General features: G+C 43.5%; 1 protein-coding gene across 2 annotated transcripts in view; it reads left to right on the plus strand.

The window, feature by feature from the left end:
* The window catches only part of LOC146197404 (mitochondrial sodium/calcium exchanger protein-like), a 113,043-nt gene that overhangs the window by 51,665 nt on the left and 43,143 nt on the right, over window positions 1–18,235 (plus strand). The window contains exons 1-4 of one of the 2 annotated variants that reach the window (XM_084599212.1): window positions 7,098–7,403; window positions 11,812–11,964; window positions 15,745–15,797; window positions 17,907–17,964. In XM_084599212.1, coding sequence (XP_084455338.1) covers window positions 7,302–7,403; window positions 11,812–11,964; window positions 15,745–15,797; window positions 17,907–17,964 — 366 coding nt within the window. In that variant the 5' untranslated portion in view covers window positions 7,098–7,301. Of the gene's footprint in view, window positions 1–7,097; window positions 7,404–11,811; window positions 11,965–15,744; window positions 15,798–17,906; window positions 17,965–18,235 lie in introns of those variants that run through there. The other variant, XM_084599213.1, reaches the window with a different exon arrangement.

Raw genomic sequence — 18,235 nt, forward strand, 5'->3', positions numbered from 1 at the left:
TATATCCTCCCTTTTCCTTCCTGCTTGTTCACGCTTCGCTTTGTTGCAGTTCCTTCGTGTCATTTGGTGTCATTTTGGTGCAGTTTCCTCAGAAATCATTTGTGATTTTTGTTTGTTGTCGTGGGACAATGAATCGTAGTTTTTTTTTAATGATTTCAACTGGTAATGGGACTTGCAGTCGCGCGAATGATATCGGCTCACATTGTGATCTTTTTATATATACAATCCACAAAATTATTCCAAAGTATACAGAAACAAAGCGACAAACTCTATTTAACTTGCTTTTTCGTAGAATATAAAAAAAAAGTTATTTACAGAAGAGATGGGGCTATGGAAACAGTTCTTTTTTTTTTTTCACAAAATGCAATGGTACCATTTGTGAATAGAGCGTTTTTTTCTGCTTCGAAAACAAGCTGACCCACGGAATTTTGTTACGTGGTAATTCCATGCAGAACGGCGTACGAAAAAGTAGCCACACAGTAGAAGCCGCTGTGTTTATCTTGCCTTTAATGCTGTCATCATAAGCAGCAGTACCAGCTCTTGACGTGTATGCTCCGGAATCTGCTACAAATGGGGTCGCTTGCAGCATTGGTCAACGCCGCAGAATGTCGGGCGCATGGCCAAACCATGTTCAAGCAGACGTCTCAGCTCCGCTTTTCTCTTGCGTAAGGCGCTCGTAAAGTTAAGAAAAAAAAAAGACAGATTCAGATACAAAAGCTATGTTACAGAGTCACGCAGCCAAATTATGAATGACATTTGAAGCAGTGCTTTACAACAGAGCCGTTGCCATTTGCAAGCTCTGAAAAGCGCACTGATTTTTCTGGCTCTCAAAGACGAACGCCTCATTTAGGTGTCTTCCGACAAAGACATAAAGAAAGACAAAAATATGAATAAAATTATGAATTATAACTTGTGAAAAATTGTGAAATCATCAACCAACGGCAGTCTGAAAAATTGCTAGATCACTGCAGCATCTACACTGGAAAAATGCGTACCTGTATTGCCCGCGAGATGCATCAGTGGGATTCCGTGAGTGATAGATTCGGCGTCTTTCCTTTCCTATAAGCCAATTATAGAACGCCAGTGAACTTTAATGCGGTCAACGGAACGCTGGTTTCGTTCGACAAGGGGCGCGTGATGTACCGCAACGCTCAGTCTTTCGCATTTCTCTACTGAAGATGTGCAGTGCTCTCGGAATTTTTCAGACTGTAGTTGGTTGATTACGTCTCTTTACACACTTTTTAACCATTCGCCCCCATTTCTGACCGCAAATCACGTCCTTTCCCGCTGGTTCACGTTCAAATATTTCAAATTTCAATATTTCAATACCTCGTGACCCCGTTTGGAAGTCGACATTACCCCTCCCAGCTATCTCGACGTCTGATCGACTTAAATGGCTCTAATTAATTAACTGATTAACCCACACGCACCTCTCAATTTCCCATACGGGATTATTGATGCTCTTTCTGATGCAACCATTCGTTATCTTATAAACTCATTCGTTCGAACGTAATCGTGCGGATAAACTCGTGATGACACGAAACTGCAAACATATATCCCTACAATGTTTACGCATTAAAAATTATGGATGACACTTATGGTCCGTCCTTAAAAGTATGACGCGATAGCGTAGAATACCGGCCCGTGCACATCCTGCTTTAACCAAGCCGTATGAACGTACCTGAGTGGCTTATAGGGGTGTCGTCAGTGCAACAGCCCTGGCAAGCTGATTCTGATATGCCATCCTTCCATCTCAAAGAAGAGACTCAAGCTGGTAGCTCCAACTAAAAGTAACATCAGACAACCTATACTGCCTTTTATTACGCGGTCATGTAAGCTGCCATCTACCGCCTGCCAGCGCCATATGCTCGCGATGCTTCGCTCACAACGTCAAAGCCGGTGCCAGACTTCCGGTGCAATCGCGGTAAATTTTCGTCATCAGTCCAGACGATGCGGTGGGTTGGCCGGCTGACTGATGCCATCTTATCCTAGCCCGAGTTGGCAGCGCTTGTACGCTGTCTAACATTTTCGCGTCAATGCTCTTTTTTACACTTCCCATCTATCCGACCGTGTTTACATTCTTCCTTCAGTGTGGTCGGGCGTGTGGGCACACACATTGAGATGGAACCTACTGGAATCAATCCCTCGGCCCTCGGCTGCCCAACTCGACTCGACGGCTTTTATATGAACCCAGTAACCGGTTTTCGACCTGATAACTCAGCACAACCCAGCCCCGATGGGTCCGTGTAAACGGCGCTCCTATCGCCGTAAAATTACGTCGCCGCCTTTTTGCTGTACTGCCGCAAAGTGGAGAACAAACTCGGCTCCTAACTGACTGCAGCTGGTTGTACAGCTTCTAAAGCACTGCAGTGTACTGTAGTGACTCAGGATACGTGTTTATATGTTTGATTTTGAAGCTCTCCGGACACGTCTCCAGCAGAAGAGTGTCCAAGGGGAATCGGAACAAGGCTGATTGCCAATCCAACTTCAGGCTTATGAATTTTGTTTTGAACTTTATGGTTTTTTTTTTCTGTTTTGTTCTCTCACACATTGTCTTCTGCTCATGCACGAAAACATGGATACAGGTGCAAAGTTCCTGTGATACAAATCACGGCCGTAGGAATTCGAGGGGAGAAAGGAACACAACGCAGAAGAGGTGAACAGCTGTCAGACTGTATATACAGGCCTGTTGTTCACTGCGAAGACAAAAAAACAATGTCATGTCGAAAGACCCTTGTGCTGAGGCCACTCGCGAAGGTCTTTTCCGTAAGGGCGCACAGTCAATGCGAGCCAAGCGCCTCGCTCTAGACTGCAGTTACACTTTGTGTTTCTCGGGGTAGTTTGGCAGTTATAATCCAGTCCTGTTTTACTTTAATTATTCTCCCTTTTTGTCATTTGCTGGAAATTTCCCATGTCTACACCACTGCAGCAGTGGTCCCGTAGTTTTTCACTTTTAATCCAGTCCTTCTTAACTCCAATAAATCTCACTTTTCGTCATTTGCTGGAAAGTATCCATGCCCGCGCCACTGATACAGTGCTGCCTTTTTTTTTCTTGTTTTTTTTTTAGTTTTACTCTAGTGCTGCTTAATTCTAATAATTCTCCCTTTTCGTCATTTGCTGGAAAGTGCCCATGTCTACACCACTGCAGCAGTGGTCCCGTAGTTTTTCACTTTTAATCCAGTCCTTCTTAACTCCAATAAATTCTCACTTTTCGTCATTTGCTCCATGCCCGCGCCACTGCAACAGTGCTGCCTTTATTTTTCTTTTCTTTTTCTTTTTAAGCTTTGCTCTAGTGCTGCTTAATTCTAATAATTCTCACTTTTTGTCATTTGCTGGAAAATACTCATGCCCACGTCACTGCATCAGCGGTAACGTAGTTTGAGTTTTGATCCAGTCCTGCTATAATTCTCACTTTTCGCCATTTGCTGGAAAATAAACTTCATTTACTTGATTCTTTTGGTTGGATCTTTCTTTTTCTTTCTAGTTGTGCGTAACACATGGATCACAGCGTGGAATTCGCCTAAGCCTAGCGAACGGCTTCAGCAGCCCGACAATGACCACGACGCCAAAATATAGCTTTGTTCGTGTGATAAGGGAAAAGAAAATGACGGCCGATTAAGCGTGGTTATGTCATATGGGAATTAGCTACGCTAGTAATTTAATTTTCATTTCGGTTTCGGTGTATAGGGTCGCACACACTCGTTAGCATGCAGTCTTAATCCCTCACATTATGTGAGAGGGATTCACGTGGTCTCATGACGTCACACAACCCGCTGACCAATCAGCGCCCGGTCTTGCCACCTGCCAACTACCACCTGCCAGTGACGGTGGTACAATGACTGGCGGTGAAGAGTATACGGCGTTGGGTTACAATATCAAATAATATTAATTATAGCAATTAGTAGCGCAAATGTCCGGATCAGAATGCAAGGATTCCGCTGAACTCGGTTTCAATCTCAAAAGTGCTGCTCAAGTAGCGGCTTCAGACAGACAAACATCGGCCTAATCGGTGAATGGGAGCATTCGTGTTAGCGCATTAAAACAACTGCGATATGGGCAAGATGCTTTGCCGTTTTAGTTCATTACGACCCTTATTCCGGCCCCCATTACTGCGATCGAACTGACAACCAATGAAAAAAATCAGATATGATAGCGCTTTCATTCTACGTTTGCCTATCTTAAGTCAACTTCGACGTCTTAATTAGTGTAGAAGCAGAACTACTGGTGTAGAAGAAAAATCCTAATCAACATGAGAGAAGAAATCCAGTTATGTATAGTTTGTAAGTAGCACGGTATATCAATGTGACGGTGTAGGTTTACCATATGCCTTCGGCATTATAACAGAACAAAAATCAAAATTTGATGTTTGGAATTCATTACGCTGGCTTGATTCGGCGTTAATAATAATTAATGGAAGCACGCATGTAAATAAGCTATAAAATATATTCTATGCGCCCCTACCGACTCGTCCTACGTAAGACTCGATGAAGAAGTACATATAGAAGTGAATGTTAAACATATAGGCAGTCTCTCTATTGCTGTTCACTGCAAACATTTGTGTTTTCTGAGCGGTGTGAATAGCTGGCAGTGAAAAAATTCATGAGAAATAGTAGCTGAGGAGTGCATCTGTATGAGCCAATGTATCGCAGATCAAAAACATAGAGGAGAGATTACCGGGTGAATACGAGTGTTGTGGAGCGCATTTGGCTGTCGCATCCCAGTGGAAAACAGCAGCTTTCCCCTATTCCAGAAGAGAAAAGCATACAACTCACAAACTGATGGAAAATATACCCACGCTTAGAAGACTCACCGATCATATCGTCCCACTTGCTGTGCGAGCTAACGACGCTAGTCGATTCGCTCTGTATATCCCTGTGAAGTCGACACTATGAGGCAAATGATACGTGATAAGACAAACATTTAAAAATTTTACGTAATTTCTGCAGAATCATAAGAGTTCGATAGTATTTTGGGGCGCATCGGCCTGTAACGTCTATAAAATGACTCAACTGAGGGATTCCTACTGGTGGCTAAACCTGCAAGCGTACACGCTCGGTTATGACGTTTATTAGTCGCAATTTTCGTGAAAGTCGCTTAATGTGGCCTGATGCTGTAGGAAATCATTTTACGATATGACTCCTTATGTGAAGCCCGTTAAAATCCCACCGATGAACACCCGTTTACTGGGTACTGGTCGCTGGCGCACGTGTTGGGCGTTTGATGCTTACAAAGCAGGTGGACCGCATAAGCAACCGCCATTATAGCTCACCGAACTGCGCCGTTTTGCTGCTCAACCCGAGGTCGCGGGTTCGATTGCGAACCGCTGCAGCCTAATGTTGATTGCGCCAAACGCGTAAACACTTGCGCACTAAAGTTGTGGTCACTTAAAACAACAAGGTTATATATATTAATTCAGAACCCATCACTGCTGCTTTCCTTGTACCACAAGTGTAGCTCAGAGGACAAAAGTTTAATAAGTATTTAGTATTAACAGTAGTATTAATCTTTTGGTTAAATATTACTGTCTTCCATACGATTTGTGAATATTGTTAGGTTCTCTTTTTTTGTTCCTGCTTCTAAAGAACAGCATGCTCGTTCATGTATCGGGAAGCGTCAGACATTCATATAGGTCTTGGAGTGTACAGTTACTCTAAAACGCTAGTCCATGAGGCAATTTTGTGCTAAAACATTTATTGCTATACCGGTCCGGCATTGAAGCTTAAGAGATCGATACAGGTCGTCAAAGACAATCGCCTGTGTTGTGCGCTGGCAAATTAAATAACGAAGAAGTGACGCCGTGACCGCAAACCTATGTTGTCGTTTCCAGAGGACAAAGACCTGTCACAACTTCATTACTCGGCTCACCGACGACAATGTTTTTAAAATGTAGCTGTAGTGCACTTTGTTTCTTTACCAGGCTGAACAGGGCGGACGCGTCCTTACACAGTGTACATCAAAACATGTTGTACTTGAGGAGACAGTTATTCGTTAGTGCTATGGAAAGGCTGTGCTTCATTTATAGAGGCCGTTGGCGCTTTTGCCGTTGAAACCACGCCATAGGGGGGAGGGGGGGGGGGGAGCGGTTTCCTCCATTTGAGACTGGCGTATTGGCCTCAGAAACTTGGGGGTCATATCTGGGCAGATATGTGTGCCTCCTTTTCTTAATTTTTAGCGGTATCAACAGAAAGGAAAAAACTGTTGTTACCTTTAGAAGAGATTGCTAATCCACGCTTATCTATAGGTACAAACCCCACATGTTTTTGCCTCAATGTTTTGTTCGCAAGCCTAAATAGAGCATTTTTCCGGGTACTGCATGAATCACTGTTTGCAAGTCAGACTAAGAGGAGTAAGAATAGCAAATGTAGTACGTCTGCAAAACAAATGGCAACAACCACTGTGTTCAGTATAATGTCGATGGCTGCATTGTAATAGAACTTATTGAAACTCGAGGTGCTCTTTTTCCTAAAAGCCGCCTCTTGACCACACCAGTAAAGAAAGGCCGCCTTGACCGCGGAAAACCAGTCACGTCTTGTCCTTTGCTTCTGCATACTGTAGACCCGAGATAGAAATCCAGCCGATCCCAGAGTGCCGTTGTGACGTACGCATATATACATATATCTCCTTCGGTTCCCTCTCACACGTCACAACACATCATCAAGAGACTGTAATGTCCTGCTGATGCTCCTGCTCTTGCTGTTCCTCCGCTGATTCGTCGCGTGAAAAATGCTGACGAAGCAGTTTCGCTATGCGTTGACGAGCTGATATCACTTGACGCAGCGCAACGCACAGACGCGGCTGCTGCTTTTGTTACATGATTGTAACAATGGCTTAAGAAACCTTCTTAGCAGGAGACCTATATGTCTTCGACGGCCTCTCGCTTTGACATCTGGACTGATTGATCGGCATAGTGCGGACGCGTTCGATACGACACGCGTTCTGACTTCCTGCAGCAGACTTGGCTCCTTACATAAAACAAAAGAAAACTGAGACAGACTGCACTTACTCGGGTTCGTTCACACTTGGTCGGGCTTGCCTGCCGCGCGCGGTTCTTGCACTGTTCCTGCGCCGCCCCCTATCTCGAGCAACGGTCGGAGACTCCCTCAGAGCGCGTGGTTAGAGTACAATGCAATGGAACGCATCGTCGCTCTGTGAAGGTTCGTGGGGGAATACCTGAACTGTTTGTTGACGAGAGCGGACGCATGCTACGGAGCGACTCTGCACTATTTCGGCTGTTGATTCGATATTACGAAGACACCTGTAGATAGTGAAGGAAGGCGCAGCAGCGGTTGTTTCTTGACGCCATGGCTAACGCGCATAACCTGTCCGATGGTCACGTGCTCGTCGACATAGCCGTCGAGTGCCTGGGACGCGTTCCCCCGTGCCCGCTCTTGTCTGCTTATCTTGTGAGTATGAGCTTATGCTGGCGTCCCCAGGTATATTTTCTTAAGAGACCAAACTTATCTGCACTGTTTAGGAGTTTTGATAGTGATACCCAGGATTTAACATTTGGAGATTTTCAAGAGCTTTTTTTGACACACACGTGCGACTACTATACGTGCTTTAGTCATGTTATCTGCGTTAGCCTGCCCGGTACGAGTTTACCAGACATACAATTAGAGCACCCTTTAAGGGTGCTCTAAATGTCCTTTTTTTTTTTTTTATTTGGTTATGCGGTCTGCTGGAGCCAACGCATTCGACGGAAAGGAAAAAAAAAATGAAAGTATACTGTAGATATGTAGTAGACACTGGGCTCTTGGGATTCTGTTTACGTCGGGTGCTTTAGCGTCCAGTAATTCGTAGACGAATGCAGGAGTCAGGGAAGTTTGTTCGACTGCCGGGATGAAACTTTTATAACTTTATTGGCTCAGTTAACAAAAAATGCGGAGGTATCGAACGCTCCGATATTAATCATAGTGCACACGAAGGCACGAAGGTAGCCTGAAAGATTTTATAAAAGAAATAGCGCTGCACGGATTGGGTGGCCTAATTTATTTTTGAAACCTAAGCCACTTGTAGGTTGCGACATTGGTATGAAGCTGGCTGGCATTGTATGATATATATATATATATATATATATATATATATATATATATATATATAGAGAGAGAGAGAGAGAGAGAGAGAGAGATACATCTGTTTGGAGCAAAATGTTACAGAGGTGAACACGACACTTATATCTTCTTACGTGCAGCAAGGCGATGACATTGCAAGTTCCGTGCCTAGTTTTGTTATCAGCTTGTTTTGCGTTTTCCGACGTACGATTCTGACGCCTATTGCTTCTCGTACAGACACGTTTTTCGCATGTAGCTATAACGTTATCAATTCGTCGTATCCAGGCACGTTCGCATCACGTAATCAGTTGATGAAGTCATCACTATAAGTAACTATCACTATCTTATTAACAATTATCCATCTAATCTCATGATGTCATATGACCACTGTTTATATTGATCTAAATTCCCATTTAGTAACGTTATTAGTATTGCTTATCTTACCTCATTATCACTATCATGACTAGTCTGTGCGTTGCTATGACTTAGCTCATTACCATAATGATTTATTGCTAATTACCTATTTTCGTTAATTACCGTCGTTTTTATCGCCGTGATCTGTGCACATCTCGTGGTCGCACATCCGTCCACGACACTCATGAGCCAAGAAATGCTTTCTCATTGATAAAATCTATGTGACATCTGCATTCGCGGCAGTAACCAACGTGTCTTTGCTAACCAGGTTCAGAGAACACGTCTAACAAAGAATTAGTCATGTTAGGGGACTCAGAAAGCGTACGTGTCTATAGATGCATCGCAGTACTGTAAAGAGTTTTTTATATGTTCTTGTCACTAGGTGGGTTATTATTCAGATTTGCATCGTAAACACGAAGCGGTCTCACAGCCTTCAGACATAAAGCCATGCCCATATACAATGTCCTGTTCTGCTGCTTAAATAAGACCATTAGTCTGACTGTAGGTTTTCATATGGAGGTTGATGGCCTGGCAGATGTTTCGAGAACAGAGACTGAAATCAAAGAACGAAAATTGGAAGCGTTTGCAAAGGTAGCATTCTCGGTAGGTTCTCTTTCTGCTGCTACCTCCAACTGTGCTCCAGTAAACAAAAGGGCGACCCCCCCCCCCCCCCCCCCCCCATCCCTCTCTTTCCCTTGGAGCGCATCTCGTGTTGCTGCATGACGATGCGGCGGCAAACACCCGTGCAACACTGGTTAAGGTAAACGGCGAAGGGAATTTATTTAGAGGCTTGGCCCAACGACTCTGCTATAAATTGTCCTACTTTATCAACCCTTTGTTGTGAAAGTCATTCCTAATTATTACCAACCGAGTTAATGTACTCTATATAACATTCTAATCGCCTTCAGCTGTGTTTGCATTTTTCTTTTCTTGCTTCGCGCCTTATAGGTGCCTCTCTCATGTCAGTTTGGTTTCCTTGGATTTCGTTAAAATGTTGTCCGCATTACTTCTGATCTGTCTGTCGATGTAATACGTACAACTTTCATTTTCCCTTTACTCGCTCTCTATGCTTTCCTCGGCCGAATTTCGAGGTCGCTTTGTGCATATCCACATTTTGTCGCGGTTACTTCTATCTACACCGGTTATACCTACACACTATAATAGATAATTGTCACTTTCAATGTAATATATTCTTGCTCACTGTCTCGGGGCGAATGCAGCGTCCACGTATACGTACAGCAATATGAAGGGGGGGGGGGGGGGGGGCATAATTAAATACGCAGAAGAGGGGGGGGGGGGGGGGCAGTTCGATGCGATCCTGTAGTATCGCTTTCACACCCATAGCGTATTGTCTGAGTTGATACCGCGAAATAATGTTGCCTGCGCAATCTTATTCTGCATATGAGCTTGTTACGCTTATTCTGGCACAATAACTCTTATTGGACCTGATTGATTGCGGCCTTTTCCGCCGCTTAATACCCCGGTAGCCAACTGGCGCCTTCTCTCTCTAGCGGTTCCATAATCGTTTTGCGCACTTAGCTCCGTTTTGTTTGGTTCCTGTTATCGCTTCGCAAACCAGGGTTTGCCCTGGAAGGGGGGGGGGGGGGGGGGGATGGTCTATTGTTTTCAAATTGCAGGCACCGCTTGAAAAACAATTAAAAAACCTTCGCCTGAGGGAGAGGGGGAGCCACTGTTTAAGCGAGCGCATTGTACGTTCATGAAATGATTTTGCTCCGTGGATATCGGCGAGAGCCACACTTTTTCTTCCTGCAGTGATATCTGTTAGACGCATGTTTTCTTGATTTCGCGTCGTTCTCTGTCACATTATTGTCTACAAACTTTCTATAAACATTTACTGACATTATTGTCACCGCATATACCTATTCTTTTTGTCTATAGAAAATCTATAGATTAATGCCTCTCTTCAATTCACTGCTCTTCATTTCCTTCCGCCTAAAGACAATCTATACATTATATATAAACTAATGTCTATAACTGCCGTCATGTCATTTTGTCTATGAACAATCTATAAACATTAATCCTTAAAGTTGTCAACAGACAGTCTATAAAAAAACATTGTGGGGACTCTTAAGCTCCACCTCCAACTGCATGATGCGACAGCGCTGATGGATCCCGTTTGCCGGCTCCCTTCGCGGATCCCCTTTCCCATCAATTCAATTTGCTACTCACTTAATCAGTAGCGTCTCTCTGTACCTCCTTTTTTCTCACGAATATTCATTGGCATAAAATCGGAAGATACTACAATAAGTGAAAGATCTCCCGATATGAATATAAATCCTTGCTGTAACCAAGGCGCACGAAAGCGCGTGTGGCCTAGGAGCATGCGTGTCTGACTTGGGATCCGCTTATCTTTTTTTTTTTTTTCATTAGCTTGAGCTTGTGCAAGTTTTTTTAACCTAATTTCCTTGCGCCCGTTTTCTGTGAAACAAGCAGACGTTAGAAGCGATCCATCTTGTTCTCGTTTCTCGTAAACCGCCCGTGGTGATGTATAGTGCGAGCACCGTAGCTCTCCCGGCTACGTCACTAGCACTTGTACAGTGTGGCATGCATAGACACCCGGAAAGTCAAGTGCACGCAACAGTCGCGCAGCACCTGCTGCACGCACCACCTGCGTGCCAAGTTTCAGTACGTCACTCTGTCTTTATATCTGAGGGACCGTCATCTGATCCTTCGCACTGAATGTTGCTGTAGGGTGACTCAGCAGCTGTCTCGCAAGCGTTCTTCGGTGTGCAGGATGTGGGAGCTGTCGCCGCTATCACCCTACACTCTGTTTCCCGCACCAGATGTGCGGAGAAATTTCACGGATGTAGTGCGCGTGCGGCTGTGCCCGACATCACTTGTGCAATCCCAAGGCAAGGCTGTGCTATGCAGTGCCACATGTACGCGAAGCTGTGCATAGTGCGGCTCTTCTTTACTGCATCAACGCAACACTGCTGCAATGGCAATGTCTGGCCGTATATGGGTACGTGGTTCCAGAAATAACGGCTTAAACTCGCTCTATTTCTGCCGCTGTAGAGGCTGTGGAGCGATTGGACAAAGAGAAAACTGACGATACCCCTGCCAAATCCCGGGCACTAGCACTTTCTCTAATGCACACGCATACTTTGTACCTGAAATTTGATATTTAATAAGAACTGGAATGAACTGTTTAGATAAAGTCAGTAGGATCAGGATCGGAATAGAATAGTGAGTGAGAGAATAATGTAGTCGCATTATTCCACATCAACCCATTTGATCGCTCCTAAATTTGTTTTTTCTTTCTTCTCTCCTTTCTGGTCGCTCGGACGTCCCTTGGACTCCTCGGACCCTGTATCCTCATCCGCAGTGCGACGATGTGCACAACTTCAACACGAGCCTGCAGTGCAACTTCGTGGTGGACAGCAAAGACTGCCACAGGGACGAACAGTACCTGGCCTACACCACCTTCGTGTACTGCGCATTCGGCTCGGGACAGACCGCGCCGGCGCTCGCCGTCCTTGTGAGTGTGTCATTGATCTCCCGATCCTTTTTCTCCTTCTCTCACGTGAGAATGTCAATTCACAGACAATCACCAAGGAGGACGAGGGTTCAGTAATAGGCGATAAAAGTTGAAGGGGCGTTCTTTTCTAATGTGCTTCAGAGGCAGGTATTTTATCGTGGTGTGGTTTGTTCATGTGAAAGCGAAGCTTTTGATCATACCATCTTCGAAACTCAGCTTTGACACTCGGCTTCGAAACCTTACCGATTCCACATGACATGTAGTTTAGAAGAACCTCTTGTTGGGCTGGTTGGTGCATGGCTATTTTTTTTTTTTTTCTTAAGAAAACGAAGACGACAGAAAGAGCGTAATTTTGTTTTCTTCCGGTGACTGTTTCTTGCGCGCGCAAAAAAAAAAAAGCTACATGGCTACTTGACAGAGGCTAAAATAAAGGCGGCCTCCTCCACGAACTAGGCGGATAGTTGTTGGTGACGGCTTGTATAATCTGCGAGTTAACTTTTGGTTCTCCGCTATTTTCATGTTTTGAGCAGCGATGAGCAGTTCGTCTAAATGCCACAGGTGGCGTGACACTGTGCCGATTTTCTAGAAGCTAGGTGAGGGTGTATCGGAACGCGCAGCAGCAAAAAGAACTTTACCCAAGAAGGTTACGCGTGTGCTGCGTGTGGCAAATTTGTAGAAACATTTGAAAATCTTATACTCGGACGTTACGGTATTCATCCGGATGTCGATGCAGGCAGTCACTCTCCCGGAGGCTCTAGTGTTTAGACATAACAATTGTCATGTGAATAAATCTGCGGTGGAAGCTAGCAAAGGCGATCGGGTAAGTGGCGGTTCAAAAGCAGAGAAGTGACATAAGGTTATGTACGATTAAAAATTTATATCTACAGTCGAAATTATGGATCGATTTATAACAGCATTAAATAAATAGAAAGAAAATTGCCGATCATGGGGGCAACCCACCACCTTGTTTAGAAGGGGCTCCCCCATATTCCATGCATTGATTCCATCTATCAAAATTTGTAGTATTGGTCAACTTAGAGAAATTAAATTTGACACGACGGTTCTATGGGGAGTTTCAAGCTGAAAAAATCAAACTGGCGTATAGGCGGTTTAGTGCGACAGCAATTCTGGACATCAGACAGCGCTAAAATACTCGACACAGGCTATCGTTCTATTGCCCACGTTTTACTTCGCGTTTTGTGATATTCCCAAATCAAAGGGCTATATGTGTCACGGGGTTCGTAGCTATGTGCAAGGATTTTGACAGCTCTAGTGACATATTGACAACAATGCACTCATTGTTGACAATATGTGACATTTGTGACATGACGCTCATTATTTTTGGAGGCTTTGCGATTCATTTTGCTCTGCCCGCAGCTAACGTACGAACAGTTCGCTTCCGCATTAAAAACTTGGCCGAAAACGACAGAAAGCATGGGAGACCGTTGAGAAGGGGAAGAGAGTAGAGGCGGCTGGCAAGCCTCAAAGCCACTTATACCTAAAAAAAAAAAAGAATTACAGGCCATTGTTTAGGTTCATTCGATATAAGCTTGAACTTTTTTTCTTGTGCAGTATGCTATATCATTGTGTATTGCCTATGTAAAGAAATGGTAGGTACATTAATACTAGTTCCGGAACCATTTATTGCACTGTAGCATTTTTTTTTTCAGCCAACCATTTACTAATGGAGTGCCCAGTCATGTCACCTGTCATCTAGAAGCTGATAGAAGCATGCTTGTGATTTTTTGAGACTGAGAGGTTTAAAAAAAAAAAAATGTGTCAGGCGAGGAGGGATGCGAGGTTCGCGGTGTGTTCTGTTTACGTGTCACTATTCCATATAAAGAGAGCAGCCTGAGTTGGCACCTCATTACAATTCCACCACGTCATCTTGTCCCGTGACGTCACACAGTCCTTCTACCAATCAGTGTGCGGTCATGTCACCTGCCAACTATTATACCTGCAACAGGCATGCTCGTGATTTTCCGTGCCTTCGAGGCTTCAAAAAGATCACATTGGCTGTGAGATAAACAAATAAGTCGTGCCTCGTTAATGTGGACACTTTGGTTTTCGCACTAAACTGTTCATAAAGCGAGATGTTCGTAATAACGAATCAGAATTTTTTTTCGGAAACAAAAAAAAAATGCTAAGGATAAGGTCTTCTTTAGAGCATAATGTACGCCAGCGAAGCATTAGGAGCTACGAGAACAATATCTGAGTAACCGAATTGAAAATATTGTGCAGCAGTTGCATATTGTTCTCGATGGCGCTTCCTTGATAAATTACTTGACTTCTAGTTTTCGTCTTTCACGAACCCCAGCTACGTATCAGCATTTAGTCGGCTGAAAGTGGCTGAATCCAACTTTCTACAAGGCGCAAGTTGTTGTCAGAGTTTTGTTCAAGGGAATTCATGCAACACAAAAAAATCGTAAAACGCATCGACTGCTCAACTTCGCAGTACGAAATATGAAACCACATCCGAAAAGAGCAATCAATAAGTCATTGGCACTACGTTTATGTGGTGTCTGTCAACAAAATCAAAAAGGGAAATTATCTTTGAACCAGGGTTTTCTTGACTGTCCATATTTACGCAACAAAAATACATGGACCCTAAAGGTATCCGTGCATTTTCTCCTTGGTCATTGTCCGAACAGCTAGTTTCCATATTAACGAGACGTAAATGCATAGAAAATGTTTGGACCCCAAAAAAACTGTCCATAATTCGAGTCGTTCATATTAAGGGGGGTCGTATTAACGAGGCATGACTAAAAATGAGGTAAGGTAGACTTTCACCGCAGTTCTTAAAGTGCCGTAGCAGTCCCACGTTTTTCTCGGCATGCATTGAGCTACTAGTCACTTGATACTGTGTACTTTTTTCACCTAGCGTTAGGGTTGCATCGGTGCCCAGTAATCCGGAAGCAGGTACAAATAAAGTAAAGCGAAATAACTTGTTTGAATGCTTCCTGATATAACACTTCAAGTGTGCACTTACGAGGGACGCCATTGTTTTTACATGAGCACGTAGTAAGTCTGAATTCGCTGAGCTTAAAGTTCAGAATCCTCGCGGCCATGTCAGCGGGTTATATACTGTGGAGGGTATACTCAACCCACATATCCCCCTCTTTCACCTTTCAATATGTTTTTCAGTCAGTAAGTGCCACCTCACCATGATCTCAGAGACTATAGCAGTTTTAAAACGTACGTTTCCATGTCCAGTACGGCAACGGCATGGGTTACGGAAACGTTCCTCTGAAAACTAGTGTGCAGTTATATTGTAGATCACCTAACGCAGTTGAGAACGTGTTCTTCAGCTGTAGAATTTCATAGCTCTGATTATTTGAGGTCGCCTGATTACCTCTAGCTCGTTGTTATTTACTTCTTTGTTTAAGCGTGGCGACTGTCTCATAATAAAAAAAAAAAAAACATCTTTATCGCATCTCTAATTACCGGGGGAATCACTTCTAAATTTCAATTAATGTGCTATCACCACTTTTTTTTTGTGTGTGTAACAGGTTTGAACCATTTCGGTGGAGCCTGAAGCCCCCCCTCTCCTTCCCTTCCCCCCTCCCTCCCCCTTCCAAAAATTAATAACACAAGCACTTGAGAGAGACACGCGAAAAAGCACTCCCTGTCTTTTTGCGCGTCAGGCTTTTCCAAATTGAGCAAATCCCACCAACTAGCCCAAGAAACAGCAATGCTGAACTTTATGTTTGAAACAATGAGCTTCTTTGTTGTTTAGGCAAGGCTCAGACTTCCTCCTTGCTCCATTGTCCTTGTTTCCAGGCCGTCGGTCTTCTCATCATGTTCGTGGGCCTGGGGATCACAGCTGACGACTTGTAAGTTCGACGACACTTTCCTTTATCCAGCACATTCTTTTTATTTCGAGCCATTGCTATGCATCACTCCTTGCCTTAAATGTACCTCCTTTCTTTCCTTTATATATTCTAATGCTTTTGAAACGCATATAAAAGCTGCATAAAATGATCGATTACCTTTTGCCAGACTCAAAAGCAAAAGTCTGGAGGTTCTGTGCGTGCATACTAGCGGGATTACAGCATCAGGCAACAATACCATCCAAATAGTTCAGCTAGTCACTCCGTGTTGGCAACAAACCATCGTGGAATCATCTTTCTTTCTTTCTTTCTTTCTTTATGCTCCTTATTTCTCTCCTTCCCTTTATCTATGTCTCTTCGCATCATCGTTTTGTTCTCTTCCTGAATTTCTTTTTTTTTTCTTCGTTTGTCTTCCTTTATTGAGTTCCTTATTTATATTTTCTTTCACTCCTTTCTACCTTCCTTTCTGTTTTCTATTTCCGTGTTCGACTTGTTCTATTTTCTTTTCTCTTTGTTTATTGCCTTTATTTCCTTATATTTCGCCGAGTGGCGGCACGCGCTTCTGCCTTTTTACCACGCCGTCTGCTAGATACGCTTCGTGGGAACTTTCTGTCCGGTTGTCGCGACCGAAATTTTCATAGCCCGTTGGCCGCAGCGCACGGAGTCTCATTTTCGTTACCACCAACAATCGGGAGGTTGCCATATCTTCTACACTGGCCAAATAAGGTTTTAATTAAAACCCGGCCGGGTGTGTTGTTGGGAAACTAGGTACAAATCGCATTCAACGATACGAATTTCAATACTATATAATAAATTAACAAAATAGAAAATCCCATTGTGCCTGTTTTCTGAACCTTGAAGTAGGTCACCTCTTCTTGCTGAGATTGATACTCAAACAACTTTGAGTCTAGTTTGTGCATGGTATTGTTAGGGTGAAAGGCGAACGCAAAAACAATACAATCTAGAGCAGCCTCTCTTCGATCCCTCTTCTCCGCGGGTTGTTTTGCACCAGCGCTCATCTTTCATCTTATTAATTTGATATTGGTTAAAGCCGGGGTATTTGGTGGTCACTGGTTTTTCACTTCATTAACACTGTGGCGTCTGTAATACAAGCACATGCTGTGTGCTTGTAATTCCCGGTACTGCTCACCGCTTATGAGTGCGTAGTTGTGATCGGAAGCACGTTTGTATTAACGTTCGAGTTATCCGTTTGCACACTGGAACTTACAAGGGGGAACATTTCCTCTTAGCCTAGAAATTGGAAGACTTAGAAAATGATTTCCGCTTTTACTTCGCACTCGTGTGGCTTCACAGGCACGTTTGTTATTTGCATTTATACTTTTTTTAGAATAATTCGTATGTGCTGGCATAACAATGACATACCAAGAGCGGCCGCAAACACTCAAGCAAATTTGCACACTGTTTGCAAATTAAAAATGAGACAGAGCGCAAATTAGTGTCTAAAGGAATTTTTCGTGTTTCTCAATTTGCGCGCGATTGTGGAAATCGTTTTTCACGAGTATTATGTTATCCGTGTTGATGCTAAATAAAATTATTATCTGTATTTGTATAAAGAATCTTGTCGCGTGGACACCCTCCTCCTTATTATCACCACACGAGCAATTGTTTGTGTCCCACATGCATAACACGTGCGCCAGCTAGAGTGAATAATCGCTCACTCTTTGTTTATGTTTCTCAGGTTATGTGAGCCTGTGTACGCGGAACAAATAATGCCTTATGTTTTCCGAATTTCTCGTTGTTCACTGCAATGATAACCTATCATAAAAACGCACTTTTTTCTCAGTCTTTTTGTTTTTTTTTCCCCTTACAATCTTTATTTCTTCCTGTCTTTCCTTATTTCTTTCTTCCCATTCCCCCTTCCTCCCTCCTTTCTTTGACTTTCTTTCGTTTCATTTGTCTCTGCAGTTCTTTGATTTTCTTCATTCATTTCTTTATTCTTTTACTGTTTTTTTTTTTGTCTTTTCTGCAGTAAGCTTTCCTCTTTTCTCTGCTTTCCTTTCTTTCCATCTCTAGAGTCAACCGTGGCGCCTGAATGCATTCATTTTGTTGAAATGTAGCTGAGCTGCGATGTTCACTTTTTTTTCTGCGCAGCCTGACGCCGTCGCTCATCGTGATATCGGACTCGCTCCACCTGTCTCAAAACATTGCCGTATCCTTTTCTTGCGAGTGTCTTTCTTGTTCCTGTTTTGTGAGATTGTTATGGTCTTCTTTTCCCGCAAGCTGTAAAAAAAAAAAGTGGAAAAAAAGATCATCCCGAATTTTGTGGGCTGTCCATCTAAATTTGGAAGCGCCCATTAAATTAGACATCAAGCTTGGTCCAGCTCTTGGCTAGGACCTTTCTGGTTCACCTGGTAAAAAAGGGAAGCCTCAGTACCAATCCAATCCAATCCAATCCAATCTAATCCAATCCAAGCTCTGAC

Source organism: Amblyomma maculatum, chromosome 3 (genome assembly GCF_055883805.1).
Source record: "Amblyomma maculatum isolate TAMU_Amacu chromosome 3, ASM5588380v1, whole genome shotgun sequence".
NCBI classification, from domain to species: domain Eukaryota; kingdom Metazoa; phylum Arthropoda; class Arachnida; order Ixodida; family Ixodidae; genus Amblyomma; species Amblyomma maculatum.